General features: G+C 41.0%; 1 protein-coding gene across 1 annotated transcript in view; it reads right to left on the minus strand.

Annotated features, from left to right (window-relative positions):
* Positions 1-894: 894 nt before the first annotated feature.
* LOC139572903 (F-actin-uncapping protein LRRC16A-like) overlaps positions 895-25530 on the minus strand; it is a 234424-nt gene continuing 209788 nt past the window's right edge. The window contains exons 32-38 of the mRNA XM_071395759.1: positions 24691-24884; positions 16430-16539; positions 15604-16075; positions 14649-14691; positions 13843-14085; positions 10607-10762; positions 895-4588 (exon numbers count right to left, since the gene is read on the minus strand). Of these exons, the coding sequence (XP_071251860.1) occupies positions 4413-4588; positions 10607-10762; positions 13843-14085; positions 14649-14691; positions 15604-16075; positions 16430-16539; positions 24691-24884 (1394 nt within the window). The 3' untranslated portion in view covers positions 895-4412. The remainder of the gene's footprint in view (positions 4589-10606; positions 10763-13842; positions 14086-14648; positions 14692-15603; positions 16076-16429; positions 16540-24690; positions 24885-25530) is intronic.

A 25530-nucleotide genomic window follows, 5' to 3' on the forward strand; every position in this document is an offset into this window, starting at 1 on the left:
GGCTCCCCCGGTCACCCCAGTCTGACTCCCCTGGTCACCCCAGTCTGACTCCCCTGGTCACCCCAGTCTGACTCCCCTGGTCACCCCAGTCTGACTCCCCTGGTCACCCCAGTCTGGCTACCCCTGGTCACCCCAGTCTGACTCCCCCTGGTCACCCCAGTCTGACTCCCCTGGTCACCCCAGTCTGACTCCCCTGGTCACCCCAGTCTGACTCCCCTGGTCACCCCAGTCTGACTCCCTTGGTCACCCCAGTCTGACTCCCCCTGGTCACCCCAGTCTGACTCCCCCTGGTCACCCCAGTCTGACTCCCCTGGTCACCCCAGTCTGACTCCCCTGGTCACCCCAGTCTGACTCCCCTGGTCACCCCAGTCTGGCTCCCCTGGTCACCCCAGTCTGACTCCCCTGGTCACCCCAGTCTGACTCCCCTGGTCACCCCAGTCTGGCTCCCCTGGTCACCCCAGTCTGACTCCCCTGGTCACCCCAGTCTGACTCCCCTGGTCACCCCAGTCTGACTCCCCTGGTCACCCCAGTCTGGCTCCCCTGGTCACCCCAGTCTGACTCCCCTGGTCACCCCAGTCTGGCTCCCCTGGTCACCCCAGTCTGACTCCCCTGGTCACCCCAGTCTGGCTCAACAAGCTCAACAAGCTCAAACAAAAGAATAGCAGATGACTGGAGAGAGACGTCTCAGGGTCCGAGACGACGAGTACCGCAATGTTTGGGAACTCTACGGTGCTGCATCCCGGTAACGCAGAGGAAGGACGGCAGCATCGGCTGGCTAGACTTGGCATCCGTGTCGACAGGCAGAGCACATAGAAGAAGCTGGACCGCCACTCCATTCATTCAACACTGATTCAACGTGTCATCAAAGATCTGTACAAACCTCATGTAGACCTGTTCAATCTGTACAAGTATTTTAATTGGTATAAATATTCACATAAGGAAGGACATGTCCACAGCCAGTAGTGGGATTTAGTGAAACATGTTAAAGGAGTGTTGTCCATAACAAAATAAAACACAATGCGTTGCAACATGGAGTCCATTTTCTTTGTTGAATTAAGTTTCCTTTTTTTTTTGCCTTTCAGAAATTATCAGGCAAATATATCAATGTTTCTGTTTGTCATAAAAATAAAATAATCCAACTAATTAATTGTTTAAAGAATAATAAGAAAACAAATGTAATCAACAAATTGATTTCCTTAGTTTGAACACAACGTACATTTACAACAAGGACAAGAAAAGGAATAAAAACATCACCAACCATTGTTTTTATTTAAATAAATTACATCATTATATAAACCTATTTTAGTAGTGTCCTTAGTAGTACCATAGTAATATAGGATTTGTGTAGACATACGTGTGTGGATATATGTATCTCAACATACAGTATTATATTACATGTATGTAACGTAACATACAGTATTATATTACATGTATGTATCTTAACATACAGTATTATATTACATGTATGTAACTTAACATACCGTTTTATATTACATGTATGTAAGTAACATACAGTATTATATTACATGTATGTAACTTAACATACCGTTTTATATTACATGTATGTAACGTAACATACAGTATTATATTACATGTATGTAACTTAACATACAGTATTATATTACATGTATGTAACGTAACATACAATATTATAATACATGTATGTAACGTAACATACAGTATTATATTACATGTATGTAACTTAACATACAGTATTCTATTACATGTATGTAACTTAACATACAGTATTCAATTACATGTATGTATCTTAACATACAGTATTGTAATACATGTAACTTAACATACACTATTATAATACATGTATGTAACTTAACATACAGTATTATAAGACATGTATGTAACTTAACATACAGTACACCACACATGCATATCAGACACACAAATTCAGCAGTAATCACCCTGCCTGTCTGAGAGATAGATTCCCTCTCTTACTTATTTAACTCTGAAGGATCCTTTTTAACACGTCGTTCCGTGGTTTTATTGTTTCATAGAGCCAAACAGAAGACAGCCAGCTGCTCTTTATCCCCAAACAGAAAAAATAAAATACAAGACAGAGAAATCCAAACCAACCGAGACAGTTAACCAGAGGGGTTATCCTACGAAGCAAGCTAGATCTACTCAGGGTCTTCTAAAGCTAACCAGCTTCAGTTAGCTTCACATCCCAGTTCAGGCTTCACCTAACGACGGTGGATATTGCTTGTACGCCTGCCGCTAACTCTAGAAGGCTTGTAACTGCACATGGCTAGTCGAACGGCGAACTCTTCATTGCGACAATGTTGAAACATCAATCCATGGGTGACTCAGTGCAACATTTTCATTTGTGCAGAAATCAAGAGAAAATGAAAGTTATTTTGGAAATTCAGAAGGCTGTGGTGTGAAATTGGCTTTTAGAAGTGACGTCTTTATTTGATTATTTATCATTAATGCGCTTTTTTATTTTATTACTTATCATTAATGCGTTTATTTAATTTTATTATTTATCATTAATGCCGTCTTTATTTTATTACTTATCATTAGTGCCGTCTTTATTTTATTTTATCATTTGTCTTTATTTGATTACTTATCATTAATTTGTCTTTATTTGATTACTTATCATTAGTCTTTATTTGATTACTTATCATTAGTCTTTATTTTATTACTTATCATTAGTGCCATCTTTGGTGTGTTTATCAACGCACAACAACCACAGGACCCCCCCCCCCCCCCTCCTATCAATAAAATGATATCATGAAGTCCTACAGAAGTGCTACTGGGGGTGGAGTTCAGAATGCATTCTGTCATTACTAAATGTGAAATGTTATATATTTATACATTACTATTTTTTAACACACAAAAAAATGTAATATTTAAAATCAGTCGTCTTCCTCAAATTAAGGGGATGATGACGCAGTCTTTGCGAGAGGGAAGGAATCTGATTTGATTGATCATATAATTCAAGGTAAGTGGAGATAGCCTGCCCCGGAGCTGGTTAGTTCTGGAGGATTCGTTGCCATAGAAATTCACCTGGCTAAAAGGTGAGCCGCTTTGACCTGTTATCCTGAGTTGAACTCCTAGTTGACCAAAGTTACCTTGCTACCTGCTTCGTAGTATACCCCTCAGGGTCCTGTTCAGTAGAGAGCGTAATAAACTAAAACAAGTGTTTCTTATTGGACAAGTTCAGGTTATTTACCTCCCTGTTTCAGTCACTTTTGTTCCGTTTTCTGCCTACTGAACATGGCCCAGGTGGACAGGTTCATGGAATGTGATGCATTCACAGCATTCAACCCAGTCCCAGACATCAGGAACACGTGTTACCGTGACATCACTATGTTCTGACCGAGTAAACCAATCCTTCAGTCCAAGCCGTGATTACAGGTCGTGAAGAAAATAAACTACTGGCAGCGAGGCAGCAAACGAAGACCAATTGAAAGAGCAAAAGGTGCCGAGGTCATGACCCCTACTTGTCTGGCTCTGACTGACTGGACAGCAGGGTTGGGGTCAATTACAGTCAATCCAGAAACTAAGCCAAATTCCAATGAAACATTTCTCCTGATTGAAAAGCAGTGAAGAGAAATGGAAATGGAAGTTTACTTCAGTTTACTTCCTGAATTACTGGACAGGTTTGAAAACGTCCATCTGTCCACATGAAGCAGTCAGGTCCTGAATTAGTAGCCGGTTGACCCTGACTGCAGAAAAGCCCCGAGCTGGAGTTCCATCCATGTCCGGCTTTCACTTAGCATGGATACCAATCTGAATAGTGAAACAGTGCGATATTCAGTGTGGATTCCAGGCTAGCTTTTACTGGCCTGACAGTACACCAGTTCAGTTCCCAATACAAGCACAGGGGATGACCGACACACAAAGCTATGATGACATAGTACACACATGGCCAAACCATGATGACATAGTACACACATGGCCAAACCACGATGACATAGTACACACATGTCCAAACCATGATGACATAGTACACACATGGCCAAACCATGATGACATAGTACACACATGGCCAAACCATGATGACATAGTACACACATGTCCAAACCACGATGACATAGTACACACATGTCCAAACCATGATGACATAGTACACACATGGGCAAGCCATGAGATATCTGAGTCATGTAAAGGAATGTCCCTCTCCTTCCCCCTTCAGAAAAGGTGTTGTTTATTTTCCACAGTGACTTAACACACAACGGTGCATCATCATCCTAACAGTGCTTTAGCCGTATTTATCTTGGTATTACTGAGATTAGTGAACGTGTACTATCAAAGGGAAACACTTCACATGGGTTACTCTGCCCGACAGTCTTCTTGAGACATGGGGTCTTTGCTTTCTGATTCCTGATATCAGATATACTGAGATGACAGGCAGGTACCATGCACCTGTCATTCATTGAGGGTTTAGTTTGTCATATAAAAATAAAGTCTTTGTCAGCCTCTTCTCCAGATTGGGAAGACTTTCTCCCCGGTCCCTTGTCTCTGTCAGGGTTGAGGGATCGGTCCTTGGGTTTGGAGCCGTTGTCCTCAGAGTTGTGGCGGTGGGGACTCTGGCGTTTGGCAGGGTCTGACACTGAGACTGGTTTCACTGCTGAGGAGAAGAGGACAGGAGCTGGTTATGAGAAAGAACAGCAGAGGGCGCCAAAAGCAATCTTATCTGAAAACAAACTGTTTTATTTCTGTTTTAATCTCCATCTCTACCTCATCAGTGCTAAAAAATGAGTCAAAATAACACTTCTAGACAGTAACTTGTGAAAGATGAATCAATCCAACACATTTTCTAAAGAAAAGGAAGCACATTTTCCAACTGGCATCAAGACATGTTCTAAAAATATGAATGTATGTGAAGCCAAGAGAAGCCCGGATAACGTTCTGCCTCAGGTGCCAGTTGGAGAAAGATCACTAGGCGATATGGTAGATTCATTTTAGTAAAAGCTTCCTTCAATTATAAGCCATCACTATCAATCAAATCACATCCAGAAGCTCCACTAATGAATCCCACTGCAGTCTGACCTGAACTACGGGACAAGATGAGAGATCATGAAAAGGTACAAGTGAGAGAAGAGGAGGGAAAAGGAGAACTTCTTCTAACCAGTACAGGGGAGGGACTTCCCGCTCTTGTGCTCGCCCACTTCCTGTTCGGTGCTGGTAGGTGATTGGCAGGCGTGTCGGGCTCTGAGATTGGCCTGTCAGCTTCCTGATCAGAATCAAACACACTACCGTCTTCTGTTGGAACATTCACTAGGGAGAGGGTGGAGGGAGGGAGGCTGGTCTTTAGTGCTCGTTGATCAATTAGCCATTCAATTAGCCACAGGGCCAATCCGATTAGGGCATAGTAATTCATTCTAATTTGTCTTTCAGCACATCTGTGCTGCTAAAAATAGAATACAAGTAGGCAATGTGTGGTTCTTTTTTGATGGAGTTTGTAAAGAATGAATAGCCTATCAATAACATATCAATAAAATATCAATAGATTCAATCTTGATCCATAGAACATGATTTAAATCTCCTCACTAGCACTGGGGGTGAAGTGTGGTCTGTGGTGCCCTCAGTGACTGTTCATAGGAGCAATGTTGCTGTGCAATAGAGTGTGTAGTAGAGTGTGTTATAGAGTGTGTTATATAGTGTGTTATAGAGTGTTATAGAGTGTTATAGAGTGTGTTATAGAGTGTGTTATAGAGTGCGTAGTAGAGTGTGTAGTAGAGTGTGTTATAGAGTGTTATAGAGTGTTATAGAGTGTTAGAGTGTGTAGTAGAGTGTGTAGTAGAGTGTGTTATATAGTGTGTTATAGAGTGTGTTATAGAGTGTTATAGAGTGTGTAGTAGAGTGTGTAGTAGAGTGTGTTGTAGAGTGTGTTATAGAGTGTTATAGAGTGTGTAGTAGAGTGTGTTATAGAGTGTGTTATAGAGTGTGTTATAGTGTGTGTTATAGAGTGTGTAGTAGAGTGTGTTATAGAGGATGTTATATAGTGTGTTATATAGTGTGTTATAGAGTGTGTAGTAGAGTGTGTTATAGAGTGTGTTATAGTGTGTGTTATAGAGTGTGTAGTAGAGTGTGTTATAGAGGATGTTATATAGTGTGTTATATAGTGTGTTATAGAGTGTGTAGTAGAGTGTGTTATAGAGGGTGTTATATAGTGTGTTATAGAGTGTGTAGTAGAGTGTGTTATAGTGTGTGTTATAGAGTGTGTAGTAGAGCGTGTTATAGTGTGTGTTATAGCGTGTGTTAAAGAGTGTGTTATAGAGTGTGCTATAGAGTGTGTTATAGAGTGTGTTATAGAGTGTGTTATAGCGTGTGCTATAGAGTGTGTTATAGAGTGTGTTATAGCGTGTGTAGTAGAGTGTGTAGTAGAGTGTGTTGTAGAGTGTGTTGTAGAGTGTGTTATAGAGTGTGTTATAGAGTGTTATAGAGTGTGTAGTAGAGTGTGTTATAGAGTGTGTTATAGAGTGTGTTATAGAGTGTGTAGTAGAGTGTGTAGTAGAGTGTGTTGTAGAGTGTGTTGTAGAGTGTGTTGTAGAGTGTTATAGAGTGTGTAGTAGAGTGTGTTGAGTGTGTTATAGTGTGTGTTATAGAGTGTGTAGTAGAGTGTGTTATAGAGGATGTTATATAGTGTGTTATATAGTGTGTTATAGAGTGTGTAGTAGAGTGTGTTATAGAGTGTGTTATAGTGTGTGTTATAGAGTGTGTAGTAGAGTGTGTTATAGAGGATGTTATATAGTGTGTTATATAGTGTGTTATAGAGTATGTAGTAGAGTGTGTTATAGAGGGTGTTATAGAGTGTGTTATAGAGTGTGTAGTAGAGTGTGTTATAGTGTGTGTTATAGAGTGTGTAGTAGAGCGTGTTATAGTGTGTGTTATAGCGTGTGTTAAAGAGTGTGTTATAGAGTGTGTTATAGAGTGTGTTATAGAGTGTGCTATAGAGTGTGTTATAGAGTGTGCTATAGAGTGTGTTATAGAGTGTGCTATAGAGTGTGTTATAGAGTGTGTTATAGAGTGTGTTATAGCGTGTGTTAAAGAGTGTGTTATAGAGTGTGCTATAGAGTGTGTTATAGAGTGTGTTATAGAGTGTGTTATAGTGTGTGTTATAGAGTGTGTAGTAGAGTGTGTTATAGAGGGTGTTATATAGTGTGTTATAGAGTGTGTTATAGAGTGTGTTATAGAGGGTGTTATAGAGGGTGTTATAGAGTGTGTTATAGAGTGTGTTATAGAGTGTGTTATAGAGTGTGTTATAGAGTGTGTTATAGAGTGTGTTATAGAGTGTGTTATAGAGTGTGTTATAGAGGGTGTTATAGAGTGTGTTATAGAGTGTGTTATAGAGTGTGTTATAGAGTGTGTTATAGAGTGTGTTATAGAGTGTGTTATAGAGTGTGTTATAGAGTGTGTTATAGAGTGTGCTATAGAGTGTGTTATATAGTGTGTTATAGAGTGTGCTATAGAGTGTGTTATAGAGTGTGTTATAGAGTGTGCTATAGAGTGTGTTATAGAGTGTGTTATAGAGGGTGTTATAGAGTGTGTTATAGAGTGTGTTATAGAGTGTGCTATAGAGTGTGTTATAGAGTGTGCTATAGAGTGTGCTATAGAGTGTGTTATAGAGGGTGTTATAGAGGGTGTTATAGAGTGTGTTATAGCCATATCATCTACAGCAGGTATTCCCAAACTGGAGTACGCGCAATGTTGTCGGGGGTACGTCAAATAAAAATGTGATTCACATTTAAAAGAAAATATATATATATATATATACATTTTATTTTATTTTATATATATATATATATATATATATATATATATATATATATATATATATATTCTTCACATTTTCAAACAGTCCATTTATTTTTTCCAACGGGGCTATACATTTGGGTGAGGTTTTTTTCTCGCCTGAGTATCATCATTTCACTGCCAAAAATAAACTGAAACCATCTAGTATTCAGCGAAATAACAACACAATGCCAAATACAGGTAGCCTAGACAAATAATTAACATCCAATCACATTAACCGTTACTCTCTTTTGGGAATTCCACTAACGGTCCGTATGTAGCCAAACGTAGCTGCTGCTCATTCCGTTTGCTCGAACATTGATAAATGAGGAAAACCACAGAGATACATCCTAGCCTATCTATCTATGAGGAAAACCACAAGGACAAATCCTAGCCTATCTATCTATGAGGAAAACCACAGATAAATCCTAGCCTGTCTATCTATGAGGAAAACCACAGAGATAAATCCTAGCCTATCTATCTATGAGGAAAACCACAGATAAATCCTAGCCTGTCTATCTATGAGGAAAACCACAGAGATACATCCTAGCCTATCTATCTATGAGGAAAACCACAGATATACATCCTAGCCTATCTATCTATGAGGGAAAACCACAGAGATAAATCCTAGCCTATCTATCTATGAGGAAAACCACAGAGATACATCCTAGCCTGTCTATCTATGAGGAAAACCACAGAGATACATCCTAGCCTATCTATCTATGAGGAAAACCACAGATATACATCCTAGCCTATCTATCTATGAGGGAAAACCACAGAGATAAATCCTAGCCTATCTATCTATGAGGAAAACCACAGAGATACATCCTAGCCTATCTATCTATGAGGAAAACCACAAGGACAAATCCTAGCCTATCTATCTATGAGGAAAACCACAGAGATAAATCCTAGCCTATCTATCTATGAGGAAAACCACAGAGATACATCCTAGCCTATCTATCTATGAGGAAAACCACAGAGATAAATCCTAGCCTATCTATCTATGAAGAAAACCACAGAGATAAATCCTAGCCTATCTATCTATGAGGAAAACCACAAGGATAAATCCTAGCCTATCTATCTATGAGGAAAACCACAGAGATAAATCCTAGCCTATCTATCTATGAGGAAAACCACAGAGATAAATCCTAGCCTATCTATCTATGAGGAAAACCACAGAGATACATCCTAGCCTATCTATCTATGAGGAAAACCACAGAGATACATCCTAGCCTATCTATCTATGAGGAAAACCACAGAGATACATCCTAGCCTATCTATCTATGAGGAAAACCACAGAGATACATCCTAGCCTATCTATCTATGAGGAAAACCACAGAGATACATCCTAGCCTATCTATCTATGAGGAAAACCACAGAGATACATCCTAGCCTATCTATCTATGAGGAAAACCACAGAGATACATCCTAGCCTATCTATCTATGAGGAAAACCACAGAGATACATCCTAGCCTATCTATCTATGAGGAAAACCACAGAGATACATCCTAGCCTATCTATCTATGAGGAAAACCACAGAGATACATCCTAGCCTATCTATCTATGAGGAAAACCACAGAGATACATCCTAGCCTATCTATCTATGAGGAAAACCACAGATAAATCCTAGCCTATCTATCTATGAGGAAAACCACAGATAAATCCTAGCCTATCTATCTATGAAGAAAACCACAGAGATACATCCTAGCCTATCTATCTATGAGGAAAACCACAGAGATAAATCCTAGCCTATCTATCTATGAAGAAAACCACAGAGATAAATCCTAGCCTATCTATCTATGAGGAAAACCACAAGGATAAATCCTAGCCTATCTATCTATGAGGAAAACCACAGAGATAAATCCTAGCCTATCTATCTATGAGGAAAACCACAGAGATAAATCCTAGCCTATCTATCTATGAGGAAAACCACAGAGATACATCCTAGCCTATCTATCTATGAGGGAAACCACAGAGATACATCCTAGCCTATCTATCTATGAGGAAAACCACAGAGATACATCCTAGCCTATCTATCTATGAGGAAAACCACAGAGATACATCCTAGCCTATCTATCTATGAGGAAAACCACAGAGATACATCCTAGCCTATCTATCTATGAGGAAAACCACAGAGATACATCCTAGCCTATCTATCTATGAGGAAAACCACAGAGATACATCCTAGCCTATCTATCTATGAGGAAAACCACAGAGATACATCCTAGCCTATCTATCTATGAGGAAAACCACAGAGATACATCCTAGCCTATCTATCTATGAGGAAAACCACAGAGATACATCCTAGCCTATCTATCTATGAGGAAAACCACAGAGATACATCCTAGCCTATCTATCTATGAGGAAAACCACAGAGATACATCCTAGCCTATCTATCTATGAGGAAAACCACAGAGATACATCCTAGCCTATCTATCTATGAGGAAAACCACAGAGATAAATCCTAGCCTATCTATCTATGAGGAAAACAGTAATCTATGAAGGATTAATGATATCTATCTACAAGACAAAGGCTACGTCCAAAAGGACAGTTTATGAGACTATTCACTTGGAATGGCAAACTTAGCAAAAAAAAGAGGTAAGATTTAGCTGTAACTGTGATGGTGCATTTTTTTCAATGCAGTAAGGACAATCTATTCTGCTGTCAGACACATCTCTCTCTCTACTGAGAACAGATACAGTTCGAGGGAAACAGAGGCCTGCGCTTCAGGGCTAAATAGCCTTTCCCTCCAAGGCTTCCTCAACCGCAAAGTGATGAACGACACCTGATGTGTATGATAGTGCAAGACTAGGTCTGTTCCTACCTGGATGGGTAAAGGTAACCTACCTGCCTGAGCAGAGGGGTTTTTGTTGGTCCCCGTGCCCCCCAGTAGAGGACTGCCCTGTCCCTCCTTGTCCTTGTCCAAGGGGACCCTCTTCAGGCTGTAAGGCAGCATTGCCCCCTTGGGAGACACGTTCCCTCCAGGGGAGACACAGACCTCATCTGGCAGACAGAAAGAGAAACACTATCAGAACTACATCAAGGTTTCTATTGGCCCAAAACCAGGACAGGTGTGTGTCAAATTTCCAGGTTAAGATATATCATTTATTGTTGTTTATGTCGTTGATGACTGCGACAGGAAGCCAGATTAGTTGGCATCCCAGGTGAAGATCTGTGGTCTATTGAAAGGCAGAAAGTGTCCAGCCTCAGGTCCCAGAATATTACTATTACACTATCACTAGATCAGCTTTAACATCCAGGGGCTAGATAGTTCTAGATCTTTAACATCCAGGGGCTAGATAGTTCTAGATCTTTAACATCCAGGGGCTAGATAGTTCTAGATCTTTAACATCCAGGGGCTAGATAGTTCTAGATCTTTAACATCCAGGGGCTAGATAGTTCTAGATCTTTAACATCCAGGGGCTAGATAGTTCTAGATCTTTAACATCCAGGGGCTAGATAGTTCTAGATCTTTAACATCCAGGGGCTAGATAGTTCTAGATCTTTAACATCCAGTGGCTAGATAGTTCTAGAGCTTTAACATCCAGGGGCTAGATAGTTCTAGAGCTTTAACATCCAGGGGCTAGATAGTTCTAGATCTTTAACATCCAGGGGCTAGATAGTTCTAGATCTTTAACATCCAGGGGCTAGATAGTCCTAGATCTTTAACATCCAGGGACTAGATAGTTCTACATCTTTAACATCCAGGGGCTAGATAGTTCTAGATCTTTAACATCCAGGGGCTAGATAGTTCTAGATCTTTAACATCCAGGGGCTAGATAGTTCTAGATCTTTAACATCCAGGGGGTAGATAGTTCTACATGTTTAACATCCAGGGGCTAGACAGTTCTAGATCGTAAACATCCAGGGGCTAGATAGTTCTAGATCTTCAACAGATTTCACATCCAGGGGCTAGATAGTTCTAGATCTTAAACATCCAGGGGCTAGATAGTTCTAGATCTTCAACAGATTTCACATCCGGGGGCTAGATAGTTCTAGATCTTTAACATCCAGGGGCTAGATAGTTCTAGATCTTAAACATCCAGGGGCTAGATAGTTCTAGATCTTTAAAATCCAGGGGCTAGATAGTTCTAGATCTTTAACATCCAGGGGCTAGATAGTTCTAGATCTTTAACATCCAGGGGCTAGATAGTTCTAGATCTTTAACATCCAGGGGCTAGATAGTTCTAGATCTTTAACATCCAGGGGCTAGATAGTTCTAGAGCTTTAACATCCAGGGGCTAGATAGTTCTAGAGCTTTAACATCCAGGGGCTAGATAGTTCTAGATCTTTAACATCCAGGGGCTAGATAGTTCTAGATCTTTAACATCCAGGGGCTAGATAGTCCTAGATCTTTAACATCCAGGGACTAGATAGTTCTACATCTTTAACATCCAGGGGCTAGATAGTTCTAGATCTTTAACATCCAGGGGCTAGATAGTTCTAGATCTTTAACATCCAGGGGCTAGATAGTTCTAGATCTTTAACATCCAGGGGGTAGATAGTTCTACATGTTTAACATCCAGGGGCTAGACAGTTCTAGATCGTAAACATCCAGGGGCTAGATAGTTCTAGATCTTCAACAGATTTCACATCCGGGGGCTAGATAGTTCTAGATCTTTAACATCCAGGGGCTAGATAGTTCTAGATCTTAAACATCCAGGGGCTAGATAGTTCTAGATCTTTAAAATCCAGGGGCTAGATAGTTCTAGATCTTTAACATCCAGGGGCTAGATAGTTCTAGATCTTTAACATCCAGGGGCTAGATAGTTCTAGATCTTTAAAATCCAGGGGCTAGATGGTTCTAGATCGTTAACATCCAGGGGCTAGATAGTTCTAGATCTTTAACATCCAGGGGCTAGATAGTTCTAGATCTTTAACATCCAGGGGCTAGATAGTTCTAGATCTTTAACATCCAGGGGCTAGATAGTTCTACATCTTTAACATCCAGGGGCTAGATAGTTCTAGATCTTTAACATCCAGGGGCTAGATAGTTCTAGATCTTTAACATCCACGGGCTAGATAGTTCTAGATCTTAAACATCCAGGGGCTAGATAGTTCTAGATCTTCAACAGATTTCACATCCAGGGGCTAGATAGTTCTAGATCTTTAACATCCATGGGCTAGATAGTTCTAGATCTTAAACATCCAGGGGCTAGATAGTTCTAGATCTTTAAAATCCAGGGGCTAGATAGCTCTAGATCTTTAACATCCAGGGGCTAGATAGTTCTAGATCTTTAACATCAAGGGGGTAGATAGTTCTAGATCTTTAACATCCAGGGGCTAGATAGTTCTAGATCTTTAACATCAAGGGGCTAGATAGTTCTAGATCTTTAACATCCAGGGGCTAGATAGCTCTAGATCTTTAACATCCAGGGGCTAGATAGTTCTAGATCTTTAACATCAAGGGGCTAGATAGTTCTAGATCTTCAACAGATTTCACATCCAGGGGCTAGATAGGGCCCAGTATCCCCCCTCGGGGCGTAAGTCCACACCCAATGAACCCAGTCTATGGTCCTGGCAGGTGGTGATTCTCCATAATCTAAAGTGATAAGGCCACTGCTTGCTGCTCCTAGTGATCAGACATGGCCTCATTTATTCAGCGTTGTTGTCTCCAGTCACGTTATACTGTATCTATGCTCCTGTCCTCCATTCCACAGGAATAAAACATATATATATTGTGTTAATCTGATCCATACTGTATCTATGCTCCTGGCTGTTCACGATACCACAGGAATAAAAGACAAATACAGTACCAATCTGTGTTATGTAAATGCTCCATACTCTACCAACAGGGCCTACAATTAACACACACACCCTGCCAAATGTGAGTCTATCTCACCGGCCACTGTGGCGGGTGGTTGGCTCCACAGTGCATTTGGGAATAAAAATAGTCAAGTATGATCACATTTATAGTCAACTAAATGCTGCAGTAGCTGTTTTCAAAGTATTTAGGGCCATTTTGTTTCATAGCTGGTAAATTCATTGCACAAAGTCAAATAACTACAAATCCTATATAGCCCATTTCACCTAAGAATATCCAGTATATGTGTACATCTCAATGCTGCATATTACAGGCCTACCTGTGCTCCTGCTACTGCTGGTGCGCGGCTTCTGAAGGATGGAGGGTCGGGCAGCGAGGGCTGGCTTGGTGCCCTGAAGAGGGGGCTTAGGACTGGAACTGGAGGTAATGCGGTTCCTAGGGACCGTCTCTGGTTTGGCCTCCCCACCACGAGGGCTCTTCTCTGGGGAGCCGACGACCACCACCCCCTCTGCCTTGGAGACACCCGGAGACCTGCTCTCTGTTGGGATAGGCTGGCCCTTCACTGCTCACACACACACACACATAATCAAATCAAAATGTTATTTGTCACATGCACTGAATACAACAGGTGTAGGTAGACCTTACAGTGAAATGTTTACTTACAAGCCCTTAACTAACAACGCAGATTTAAGAAAAATAAGTGTTAAGAAAGTATTTACTAAAATAAACTGAAGTAAAAAATAAATAAATCAAATTTAAAAAAATAAGAAAAATAGATAAATAACAACTAATTAAGCAGCAACAATAAAATAACAGTAGCGAGGCTATATAGTCGGGCACACATGGCCATTCCCGGGACACACAGAAGGCAACAAGTCACACAAATGATTCACAAATGATTCACAAAACGAGTCTTCTCCTTCAGTCACTAACTGTGCTAACTTCATTACCTTCAGTCACGGTCACATGCATGAGTTCATGTCCAAGATAAGCTGTCAATTTGACAGTCTAAATAAAAGGCAGTCAGGGTGGATCAATACACATCTGTGGTTCAGGAAATACAGTCTCCCACGTCATGTGATTCCCACTCTGTAAACATAAACAAGCCAGTAGAGATGAACTCACCGCTGCCACTGCTGTCTGGACTGGACGACTGGTCGTACTGGTCCTGGGGGAGACAGACAGACGACCCTGGGTTCAGTCACAGCATCTACTATAGAGCAACCTACTAATACTGTGGACGTTACTGTCTCCTAGCTACTTAGCGTCCCGGCTACCTCTTAGAATACAATAAGTGTTGTGCTGTATTTCTTTCCTGCAGCAGGTGGCGCTGTAGTGTAACAGAGTGACTGGGCTGAGGTCCAACCATACAGCCCAGCACCATGACCCCGCCAACAGATGGCACATGACAGGCCGCTTGGAGTTTGCCAAAAGGCACCTAAAGGATTCTCAGACCATGAGAAACAAGATTCTCTGGTCTGATGAAACCAAGATTGAACTCTTTGGCCTGAATGCCAAGCGTCACGTCTGGAGGAAACCTGGCACCATCCCTACGGTGAAGCATGGTGGTGGCAGCATCATGCTGTGGGGATGTTTTTCAGTGGCAGGGACTGGGATACTAGTCAGAATTGAGGGAAAGATGAACAGAGCAAAGTATAGAGAGATCCTTGATGAAAACCTGCTGTAAATATCTGTGCAGCGACGCTCCTCATCCAACCTGACAGAGCTTGAGAGGATCTGCAGAGAAGAATGAGAGAAACTCCCCAAATACAGGTGTGCCAAGCTTGTAGCGTCATACCCAAGACGACTCGAGGCTGAAATCGTTGCCAAAGGTGCTTCAACAGATTAGGGCCTAATTCATTTAATTTCAATGGAATGATTTCCTGATATGAATTGTAACTCAGTAAAATAGTTTAAACTGTGTGGTATATTTTTGTTCAGTATATAAACCAGTTCAGAGAGTTACAGTAATATATTACAGTAATACAGTAATATATTACTGTAATATATTACTTTTGATTCACCAGTACAGGCATATGTAGTTACAGTAATATATTACTTTTGATTCACCAGTACTGACCTTATGTGATCCGAAGGTCCGTCTCTCCTGCTTGGCCTTCATCTCCGCCAGGAGTCCAGTCCCCATCACCTGCACCCCGTAGCGCCTCCCTCCCTGGGGACTACCCTTACTGTCCCCCTCTGACACCTCATCCATGGAGTCTGGGGTCCGTAGCTCCTCAGACCTGTCTGAGCTGCTGCTGCACTCCAGGGGTTGGGTGACCTGGCTGGGATGAGTGGGCTGGGTCTTGGCCTCCTTGACCTTGGTTGGTGGTTCTGGAGCTTGGCTCTTCAGGGAGGTCTTAGGGGAGGAAGGCCCCTCGGGGACGGTGGTTACTGGAGCTGGGGTTACGGCTGGAGCTGGAGTAGACTGGTTCTTCTCTGACTTGTCTTTGTCTGAAGACTTGGAGGTGCGAGACTTGATGAGGTTGAGGAAACCTCCTTTACTCTTCTTCTTCTCCCCATCCTGGGAGTCTGAAGTCTTTAGGGAACGTCTGAGAGGGGGAAGGAGGGGGAAGGAGAGAAGGGGGAGTGAGAGAGAGAGGGAGAGCGAAAGAGAGGAGTGAGAGATGGAGAGAGGGGGGAGTGAGAGAGAGGGAGAGCGAAAGAGAGGATTGAGAGACGGAGAGAGGGGGGAGTGAGAGAGAGGGAGAGCGAAAGAGAGGAGTGAGAGACGGAGAGAGGGGGGAGTGAGAGAGAGAGGGAGAGCGAAAGAGAGGAGTGAGAGACGGAGAGAGGGTGGAATGAGAGAGGGAGGGAGAGAGAGAAAGTTAACCTTTTCAATATAAACATGGATGAAAGAGCAAGAGGACAAGTAATTGTTCATAGTGATGAGTCGTAACGTTTACCTGGAGTCCATCTTGGTGACTTTCTTGGAGAAGAACTCGTCCACCCCCTCATCAACCCTTCCATGCAGGCCGTTCTGTTCTCCGTCCTGAGACGTGGTGCTGCTGATCTGCTGTGAAGTAAGAATACAGGGTTGTTATAACACCATGACACTACAGGGTTGTTATAACACCATGAAACTACAGGGTTGTTATAACACCATGACACTACAGGGTTGTTATAACACCATGACAATACAGGGTTGTTATAACACCATGACACTACAGGGTTGTTATAACACCATGACACTACAGGGTTGTTATAACACCATACCACTACAGGGTTGTTATAACACCATGCCAATACAGGGTTGTTATAACACCATGCCACTACAGGGTTGTTATAACATCATGACACTACAGGGTTGTTATAACATCATGACAATACAGGGTTGTTATAACACCATACCACTACAGGGTTGTTATAACATCATGACACTACAGGGTTGTTATAACATCATGACACTACAGGGTTGTTATAACACCATACCACTACAGGGTTGTTATAACATCATGACACTACAGGGTTGTTATAACATCATGACACTACAGGGTTGTTATAACACCATGACAATACAGGGTTGTTATAACACCATGCCACTACAGGGTTGTTATAACACCATGCCACTACAGGGTTGTTATAACACCATGCCACTACAGGGTTGTTATAACACCATGCCACTACAGGGTTGTTATAACATCATGACACTACAGGGTTGTTATAACATCATGACAATACAGGGTTGTTATAACACCATGACAATACAGGGTTGTTATAACACCATGACAATACAGGGTTGTTATAACATCATGACACGACAGGGTTGTTATAACACCATACCACTACAGTGTTGTTATAACCCCATACCACTACAGGGTTGTTATAACACCATGCCACTACAGGGTTGTTATAACACCATGAGTGTCATGGGTTGTTATAACACCATGACAATACAGGGTTGTTATAACACCATGCCACTACAGGGTTGTTATAACACCATGACAATACAGGGTTGTTATAACACCATACCACTACAGGGTTGTTATAACACCATACCACTACAGGGTTGTTATAACACCATACCACTATAGGGTTGTTATAACACCATGACAATACAGGGTTGTTATAACACCATACCACTATAGGGTTGTTATAACACCATGAGTGTCATGGGTTGTTATAACACCATACCACTATAGGGTTGTTATAACACCATGCCACTACAGGGTTGTTATAACACCATGACAATACAGGGTTGTTATAACACCATGACAATACAGGGTTGTTATAACACCATGACAATACAGGGTTGTTATAACACCATGCCACTACAGGGTTGTTATAACACCATGCCACTACAGGGTTGTTATAACACCATGACAATACAGGGTTGTTATAACACCATACCACTACAGGGTTGTTATAACACCATACCACTACAGGGTTGTTATAACACCATACCACTACAGGGTTGTTATAACACCATGAGTGTCATGGGTTGTTATAACACCATGACAATACAGGGTTGTTATAACACCATGACAATACAGGGTTGTTATAACACCATGACAATACAGGGTTGTTATAACACCATGACAATACAGGGTTGTTATAACATCATGACACGACAGGGTTGTTATAACACCATACCACTACAGTGTTGTTATAACCCCATACCACTACAGGGTTGTTATAACACCATGCCACTACAGGGTTGTTATAACACCATGAGTGTCATGGGTTGTTATAACACCATGACAATACAGGGTTGTTATAACACCATGCCACTACAGGGTTGTTATAACACCATGACAATACAGGGTTGTTATAACACCATACCACTACAGGGTTGTTATAACACCATACCACTACAGGGTTGTTATAACACCATACCACTATAGGGTTGTTATAACACCATGACAATACAGGGTTGTTATAACACCATACCACTATAGGGTTGTTATAACACCATGAGTGTCATGGGTTGTTATAACACCATACCACTATAGGGTTGTTATAACACCATGCCACTACAGGGTTGTTATAACACCATGACAATACAGGGTTGTTATAACACCATGACAATACAGGGTTGTTATAACACCATGACAATACAGGGTTGTTATAACACCATGCCACTACAGGGTTGTTATAACACCATGCCACTACAGGGTTGTTATAACACCATGACAATACAGGGTTGTTATAACACCATACCACTACAGGGTTGTTATAACACCATACCACTACAGGGTTGTTATAACACCATACCACTACAGGGTTGTTATAACACCATGAGTGTCATGGGTTGTTATAACACCATGACAATACAGGGTTGTTATAACACCATACCACTACAGGGTTGTTATAACACCATACCACTACAAGGTTGTTATAACACCATGAGTGTCATGGGTTGTTATAACACCATGACAATACAGGGTTGTTATAACACCATGACAATACAGGGTTGTTATAACACCATGACAATACAGGGTTGTTATAACACCATACCACTACAGGGTTGTTATAACACCATGCCACTACAGGGTTGTTATAACACCATACCAATACAGGGTTGTTATAACACCATACCACTACAGGGTTGTTATAACACCATGCCACTACAGGGTTGTTATAACACCATGCCACTACAGGGTTGTTATAACACCATGACAATACAGGGTTGTTATAACACCATGACAATACAGGGTTGTTATAACACCATGACAATACAGGGTTGTTATAACACCATACCACTACAGGGTTGTTATAACACCATACCAATACAGGGTTGTTATAACACCATGCCACTACAGGGTTGTTATAACACCATGACAATACAGGGTTGTTATAACACCATGACAATACAGGGTTGTTATAACACCATACCACTACAGGGTTGTTATAACACCATGAGTGTCATGGGTTGTTATAACACCATGACAATACAGGGTTGTTATAACACCATACCACTACAGGGTTGTTATAACACCATACCACTACAGGGTTGTTATAACACCATGAGTGTCATGGGTTGTTATAACACCATGACAATACAGGGTTGTTATAACACCATACCACTACAGGGTTGTTATAACACCATGAGTGTCATGGGTTGTTATAACACCATGACAATACAGGGTTGTTATAACACCATACCACTACAGGGTTGTTATAACACCATACCACTACAGGGTTGTTATAACACCATGAGTGTCATGGGTTGTTATAACACCATGACAATACAGGGTTGTTATAACACCATGACAATACAGGGTTGTTATAACACCATACCACTACAGGGTTGTTATAACACCATACCAATACAGGGTTGTTATAACACCATGCCACTACAGGGTTGTTATAACACCATGACAATACAGGGTTGTTATAACACCATACCACTACAGGGTTGTTATAACACCATGACAATACAGGGTTGTTATAACACCATACCAATACAGGGTTGTTATAACACCATACCACTACAGGGTTGTTATAACACCATGACACTACAGGGTTGTTATAACACCATGACAATACAGGGTTGTTATAACACCATGACACTACAGGGTTGTTATAACACCATGACAATACAGGGTTGTTATAACACCATACCAATACAGGGTTGTTATAACACCATGACAATACAGGGTTGTTATAACACCATACCAATACAGGGTTGTTATAACACCATACCAATACAGGGTTGTTATAACACCATACCACTACAGGGTTGTTATAACACCATACCACTACAGGGTTGTTATAACACCATACCAATACAGGGTTGTTATAACACCATGCCAATACAGGGTTGTTATAACACCATGACAATACAGGGTTGTTATAACACCATACCAATACAGGGTTGTTATAACACCATGCCACTACAGGGTTGTTATAACACCATGACAATACAGGGTTGTTATAACACCATGACACTACAGGGTTGTTATAACACCATGACACTACAGGGTTGTTATAACACCATACCACTACAGGGTTGTTATAACACCATGCCAATACAGGGTTGTTATAACACCATGCCACTACAGGGTTGTTATAACATCATGACACTACAGGGTTGTTATAACATCATGACAATACAGGGTTGTTATAACACCATACCACTACAGGGTTGTTATAACATCATGACACTACAGGGTTGTTATAACATCATGACACTACAGGGTTGTTATAACACCATACCACTACAGGGTTGTTATAACATCATGACACTACAGGGTTGTTATAACATCATGACACTACAGGGTTGTTATAACACCATGACAATACAGGGTTGTTATAACACCATGCCACTACAGGGTTGTTATAACACCATGCCACTACAGGGTTGTTATAACACCATGCCACTACAGGGTTGTTATAACACCATGCCACTACAGGGTTGTTATAACATCATGACACTACAGGGTTGTTATAACATCATGACAATACAGGGTTGTTATAACACCATGACAATACAGGGTTGTTATAACACCATGACAATACAGGGTTGTTATAACATCATGACACGACAGGGTTGTTATAACACCATACCACTACAGTGTTGTTATAACCCCATACCACTACAGGGTTGTTATAACACCATGCCACTACAGGGTTGTTATAACACCATGAGTGTCATGGGTTGTTATAACACCATGACAATACAGGGTTGTTATAACACCATGCCACTACAGGGTTGTTATAACACCATGACAATACAGGGTTGTTATAACACCATACCACTACAGGGTTGTTATAACACCATACCACTACAGGGTTGTTATAACACCATACCACTATAGGGTTGTTATAACACCATGACAATACAGGGTTGTTATAACACCATACCACTATAGGGTTGTTATAACACCATGAGTGTCATGGGTTGTTATAACACCATACCACTATAGGGTTGTTATAACACCATGCCACTACAGGGTTGTTATAACACCATGACAATACAGGGTTGTTATAACACCATGACAATACAGGGTTGTTATAACACCATGACAATACAGGGTTGTTATAACACCATGCCACTACAGGGTTGTTATAACACCATGCCACTACAGGGTTGTTATAACACCATGACAATACAGGGTTGTTATAACACCATACCACTACAGGGTTGTTATAACACCATACCACTACAGGGTTGTTATAACACCATACCACTACAGGGTTGTTATAACACCATGAGTGTCATGGGTTGTTATAACACCATGACAATACAGGGTTGTTATAACACCATGACAATACAGGGTTGTTATAACACCATGACAATACAGGGTTGTTATAACACCATGACAATACAGGGTTGTTATAACATCATGACACGACAGGGTTGTTATAACACCATACCACTACAGTGTTGTTATAACCCCATACCACTACAGGGTTGTTATAACACCATGCCACTACAGGGTTGTTATAACACCATGAGTGTCATGGGTTGTTATAACACCATGACAATACAGGGTTGTTATAACACCATGCCACTACAGGGTTGTTATAACACCATGACAATACAGGGTTGTTATAACACCATACCACTACAGGGTTGTTATAACACCATACCACTACAGGGTTGTTATAACACCATACCACTATAGGGTTGTTATAACACCATGACAATACAGGGTTGTTATAACACCATACCACTATAGGGTTGTTATAACACCATGAGTGTCATGGGTTGTTATAACACCATACCACTATAGGGTTGTTATAACACCATGCCACTACAGGGTTGTTATAACACCATGACAATACAGGGTTGTTATAACACCATGACAATACAGGGTTGTTATAACACCATGACAATACAGGGTTGTTATAACACCATGCCACTACAGGGTTGTTATAACACCATGCCACTACAGGGTTGTTATAACACCATGACAATACAGGGTTGTTATAACACCATACCACTACAGGGTTGTTATAACACCATACCACTACAGGGTTGTTATAACACCATACCACTACAGGGTTGTTATAACACCATGAGTGTCATGGGTTGTTATAACACCATGACAATACAGGGTTGTTATAACACCATACCACTACAGGGTTGTTATAACACCATACCACTACAAGGTTGTTATAACACCATGAGTGTCATGGGTTGTTATAACACCATGACAATACAGGGTTGTTATAACACCATGACAATACAGGGTTGTTATAACACCATGACAATACAGGGTTGTTATAACACCATACCACTACAGGGTTGTTATAACACCATGCCACTACAGGGTTGTTATAACACCATACCAATACAGGGTTGTTATAACACCATACCACTACAGGGTTGTTATAACACCATGCCACTACAGGGTTGTTATAACACCATGCCACTACAGGGTTGTTATAACACCATGACAATACAGGGTTGTTATAACACCATGACAATACAGGGTTGTTATAACACCATGACAATACAGGGTTGTTATAACACCATACCACTACAGGGTTGTTATAACACCATACCAATACAGGGTTGTTATAACACCATGCCACTACAGGGTTGTTATAACACCATGACAATACAGGGTTGTTATAACACCATGACAATACAGGGTTGTTATAACACCATACCACTACAGGGTTGTTATAACACCATGAGTGTCATGGGTTGTTATAACACCATGACAATACAGGGTTGTTATAACACCATACCACTACAGGGTTGTTATAACACCATACCACTACAGGGTTGTTATAACACCATGAGTGTCATGGGTTGTTATAACACCATGACAATACAGGGTTGTTATAACACCATACCACTACAGGGTTGTTATAACACCATGAGTGTCATGGGTTGTTATAACACCATGACAATACAGGGTTGTTATAACACCATACCACTACAGGGTTGTTATAACACCATACCACTACAGGGTTGTTATAACACCATGAGTGTCATGGGTTGTTATAACACCATGACAATACAGGGTTGTTATAACACCATGACAATACAGGGTTGTTATAACACCATACCACTACAGGGTTGTTATAACACCATACCAATACAGGGTTGTTATAACACCATGCCACTACAGGGTTGTTATAACACCATGACAATACAGGGTTGTTATAACACCATACCACTACAGGGTTGTTATAACACCATGACAATACAGGGTTGTTATAACACCATACCAATACAGGGTTGTTATAACACCATACCACTACAGGGTTGTTATAACACCATGACACTACAGGGTTGTTATAACACCATGACAATACAGGGTTGTTATAACACCATGACACTACAGGGTTGTTATAACACCATGACAATACAGGGTTGTTATAACACCATACCAATACAGGGTTGTTATAACACCATGACAATACAGGGTTGTTATAACACCATACCAATACAGGGTTGTTATAACACCATACCAATACAGGGTTGTTATAACACCATACCACTACAGGGTTGTTATAACACCATACCACTACAGGGTTGTTATAACACCATACCAATACAGGGTTGTTATAACACCATGCCAATACAGGGTTGTTATAACACCATGACAATACAGGGTTGTTATAACACCATACCAATACAGGGTTGTTATAACACCATGCCACTACAGGGTTGTTATAACACCATGACAATACAGGGTTGTTATAACACCATGACAATACAGGGTTGTTATAACACCATGCCACTACAGGGTTGTTATAACACCATGACAATACAGGGTTGTTATAACACCATGACAATACAGGGTTGTTATAACACCATGACAATACAGGGTTGTTATAACCCCATACCACTACAGGGTTGTTATAACACCATGCCACTACAGGGTTGTTATAACACCATACCAATACAGGGTTGTTATAACACCATGACAATACAGGGTTGTTATAACACCATGACAATACAGGGTTGTTATAACCCCATGCCACTACAGGGTTGTTATAACACCATGACAATACAGGGTTGTTATAACACCATACCAATACAGGGTTGTTATAACACCATGCCAGATAAACTACTTCATAAAGTAAGAGAGGACTAGTTGTGTGTTTGAGAACAAGAGTAGAACTTGGTTCTAAAATAAACACCATACTCCAAAAGGTTCTTACTCTGAGGTTCTTGTTAGAACTAAATCATTGACATCTACCTTACGGACTGTTGCTGTCCTGCTCATTTCCCCCACCAGTAAATCACAGTGGTGCTACTCACCGGTATTTTACTGGACTGCATCTTCTTGTTCCTGCGAGGCCGTAGTTTGGTGAAGTGCTGCAGCTTCTTGGCCTCGTCTGAGGGCAGTTCTCCCATGGCCCCTCTCTTCTCTAACCTAGAGAGGGTAGGAGCAGGGAGGTCCTCTGTGTGGATAGGAACATCTTCCAGGGCCTTGTCAAGGTCAAACTCCATCTCTACAAGGTCATAGGTCACAGGTTATAGACAGGTCAGAGGAGTACATACTGTACATACGGTACATTATGAATAAGTAAGCATTTTGCAGTTCATATGTATCATATTTAGTTAACTCATACGTTTATTATCTTACTAGTAACACTATGTCATGAAACACACTTCACAAAACACATTTCTGCATTTATAAATGTCTTCTTCTATCTAAAGCATAGTTATATAAAAAAAGAAGCCAGCTCTCTGTCAGAACCTAAAACTAGAGGTATATTATCTAGACCAGCTCTCTGTCAGAACCTAAAACTAGAGGGATGATATCTAGACCAGCTCTCTGTCAGAACCTAAAACTAGAGGTATGTTATCTAGACCAGCTCTCTGTCAGAACCTAAAACTAGAGGTATGTTATCTAAACCAGCTCTCTGTCAGAACCTAAAACTAGAGGTATGTTATCTAGACCAGCTCTCTGTCAGAACCTAAAACTAGAGGTATGTTATCTAGACCAGCTCTCTGTCAGAACCTAAAACTAGAGGTATGTTATCTAGACCAGCTCTCTGTCCGAACCTAAAACTAGAGGTATATTATCTAGACCAGCTCTCTGTCAGAACCTAAAACTAGAGGGATGTTATCTAGACCAGCTCTCTGTCAGAACCT

Source organism: Salvelinus alpinus, chromosome 4 (genome assembly GCF_045679555.1).
Source record: "Salvelinus alpinus chromosome 4, SLU_Salpinus.1, whole genome shotgun sequence".
NCBI classification, from domain to species: Eukaryota; Metazoa; Chordata; class Actinopteri; order Salmoniformes; family Salmonidae; genus Salvelinus; species Salvelinus alpinus.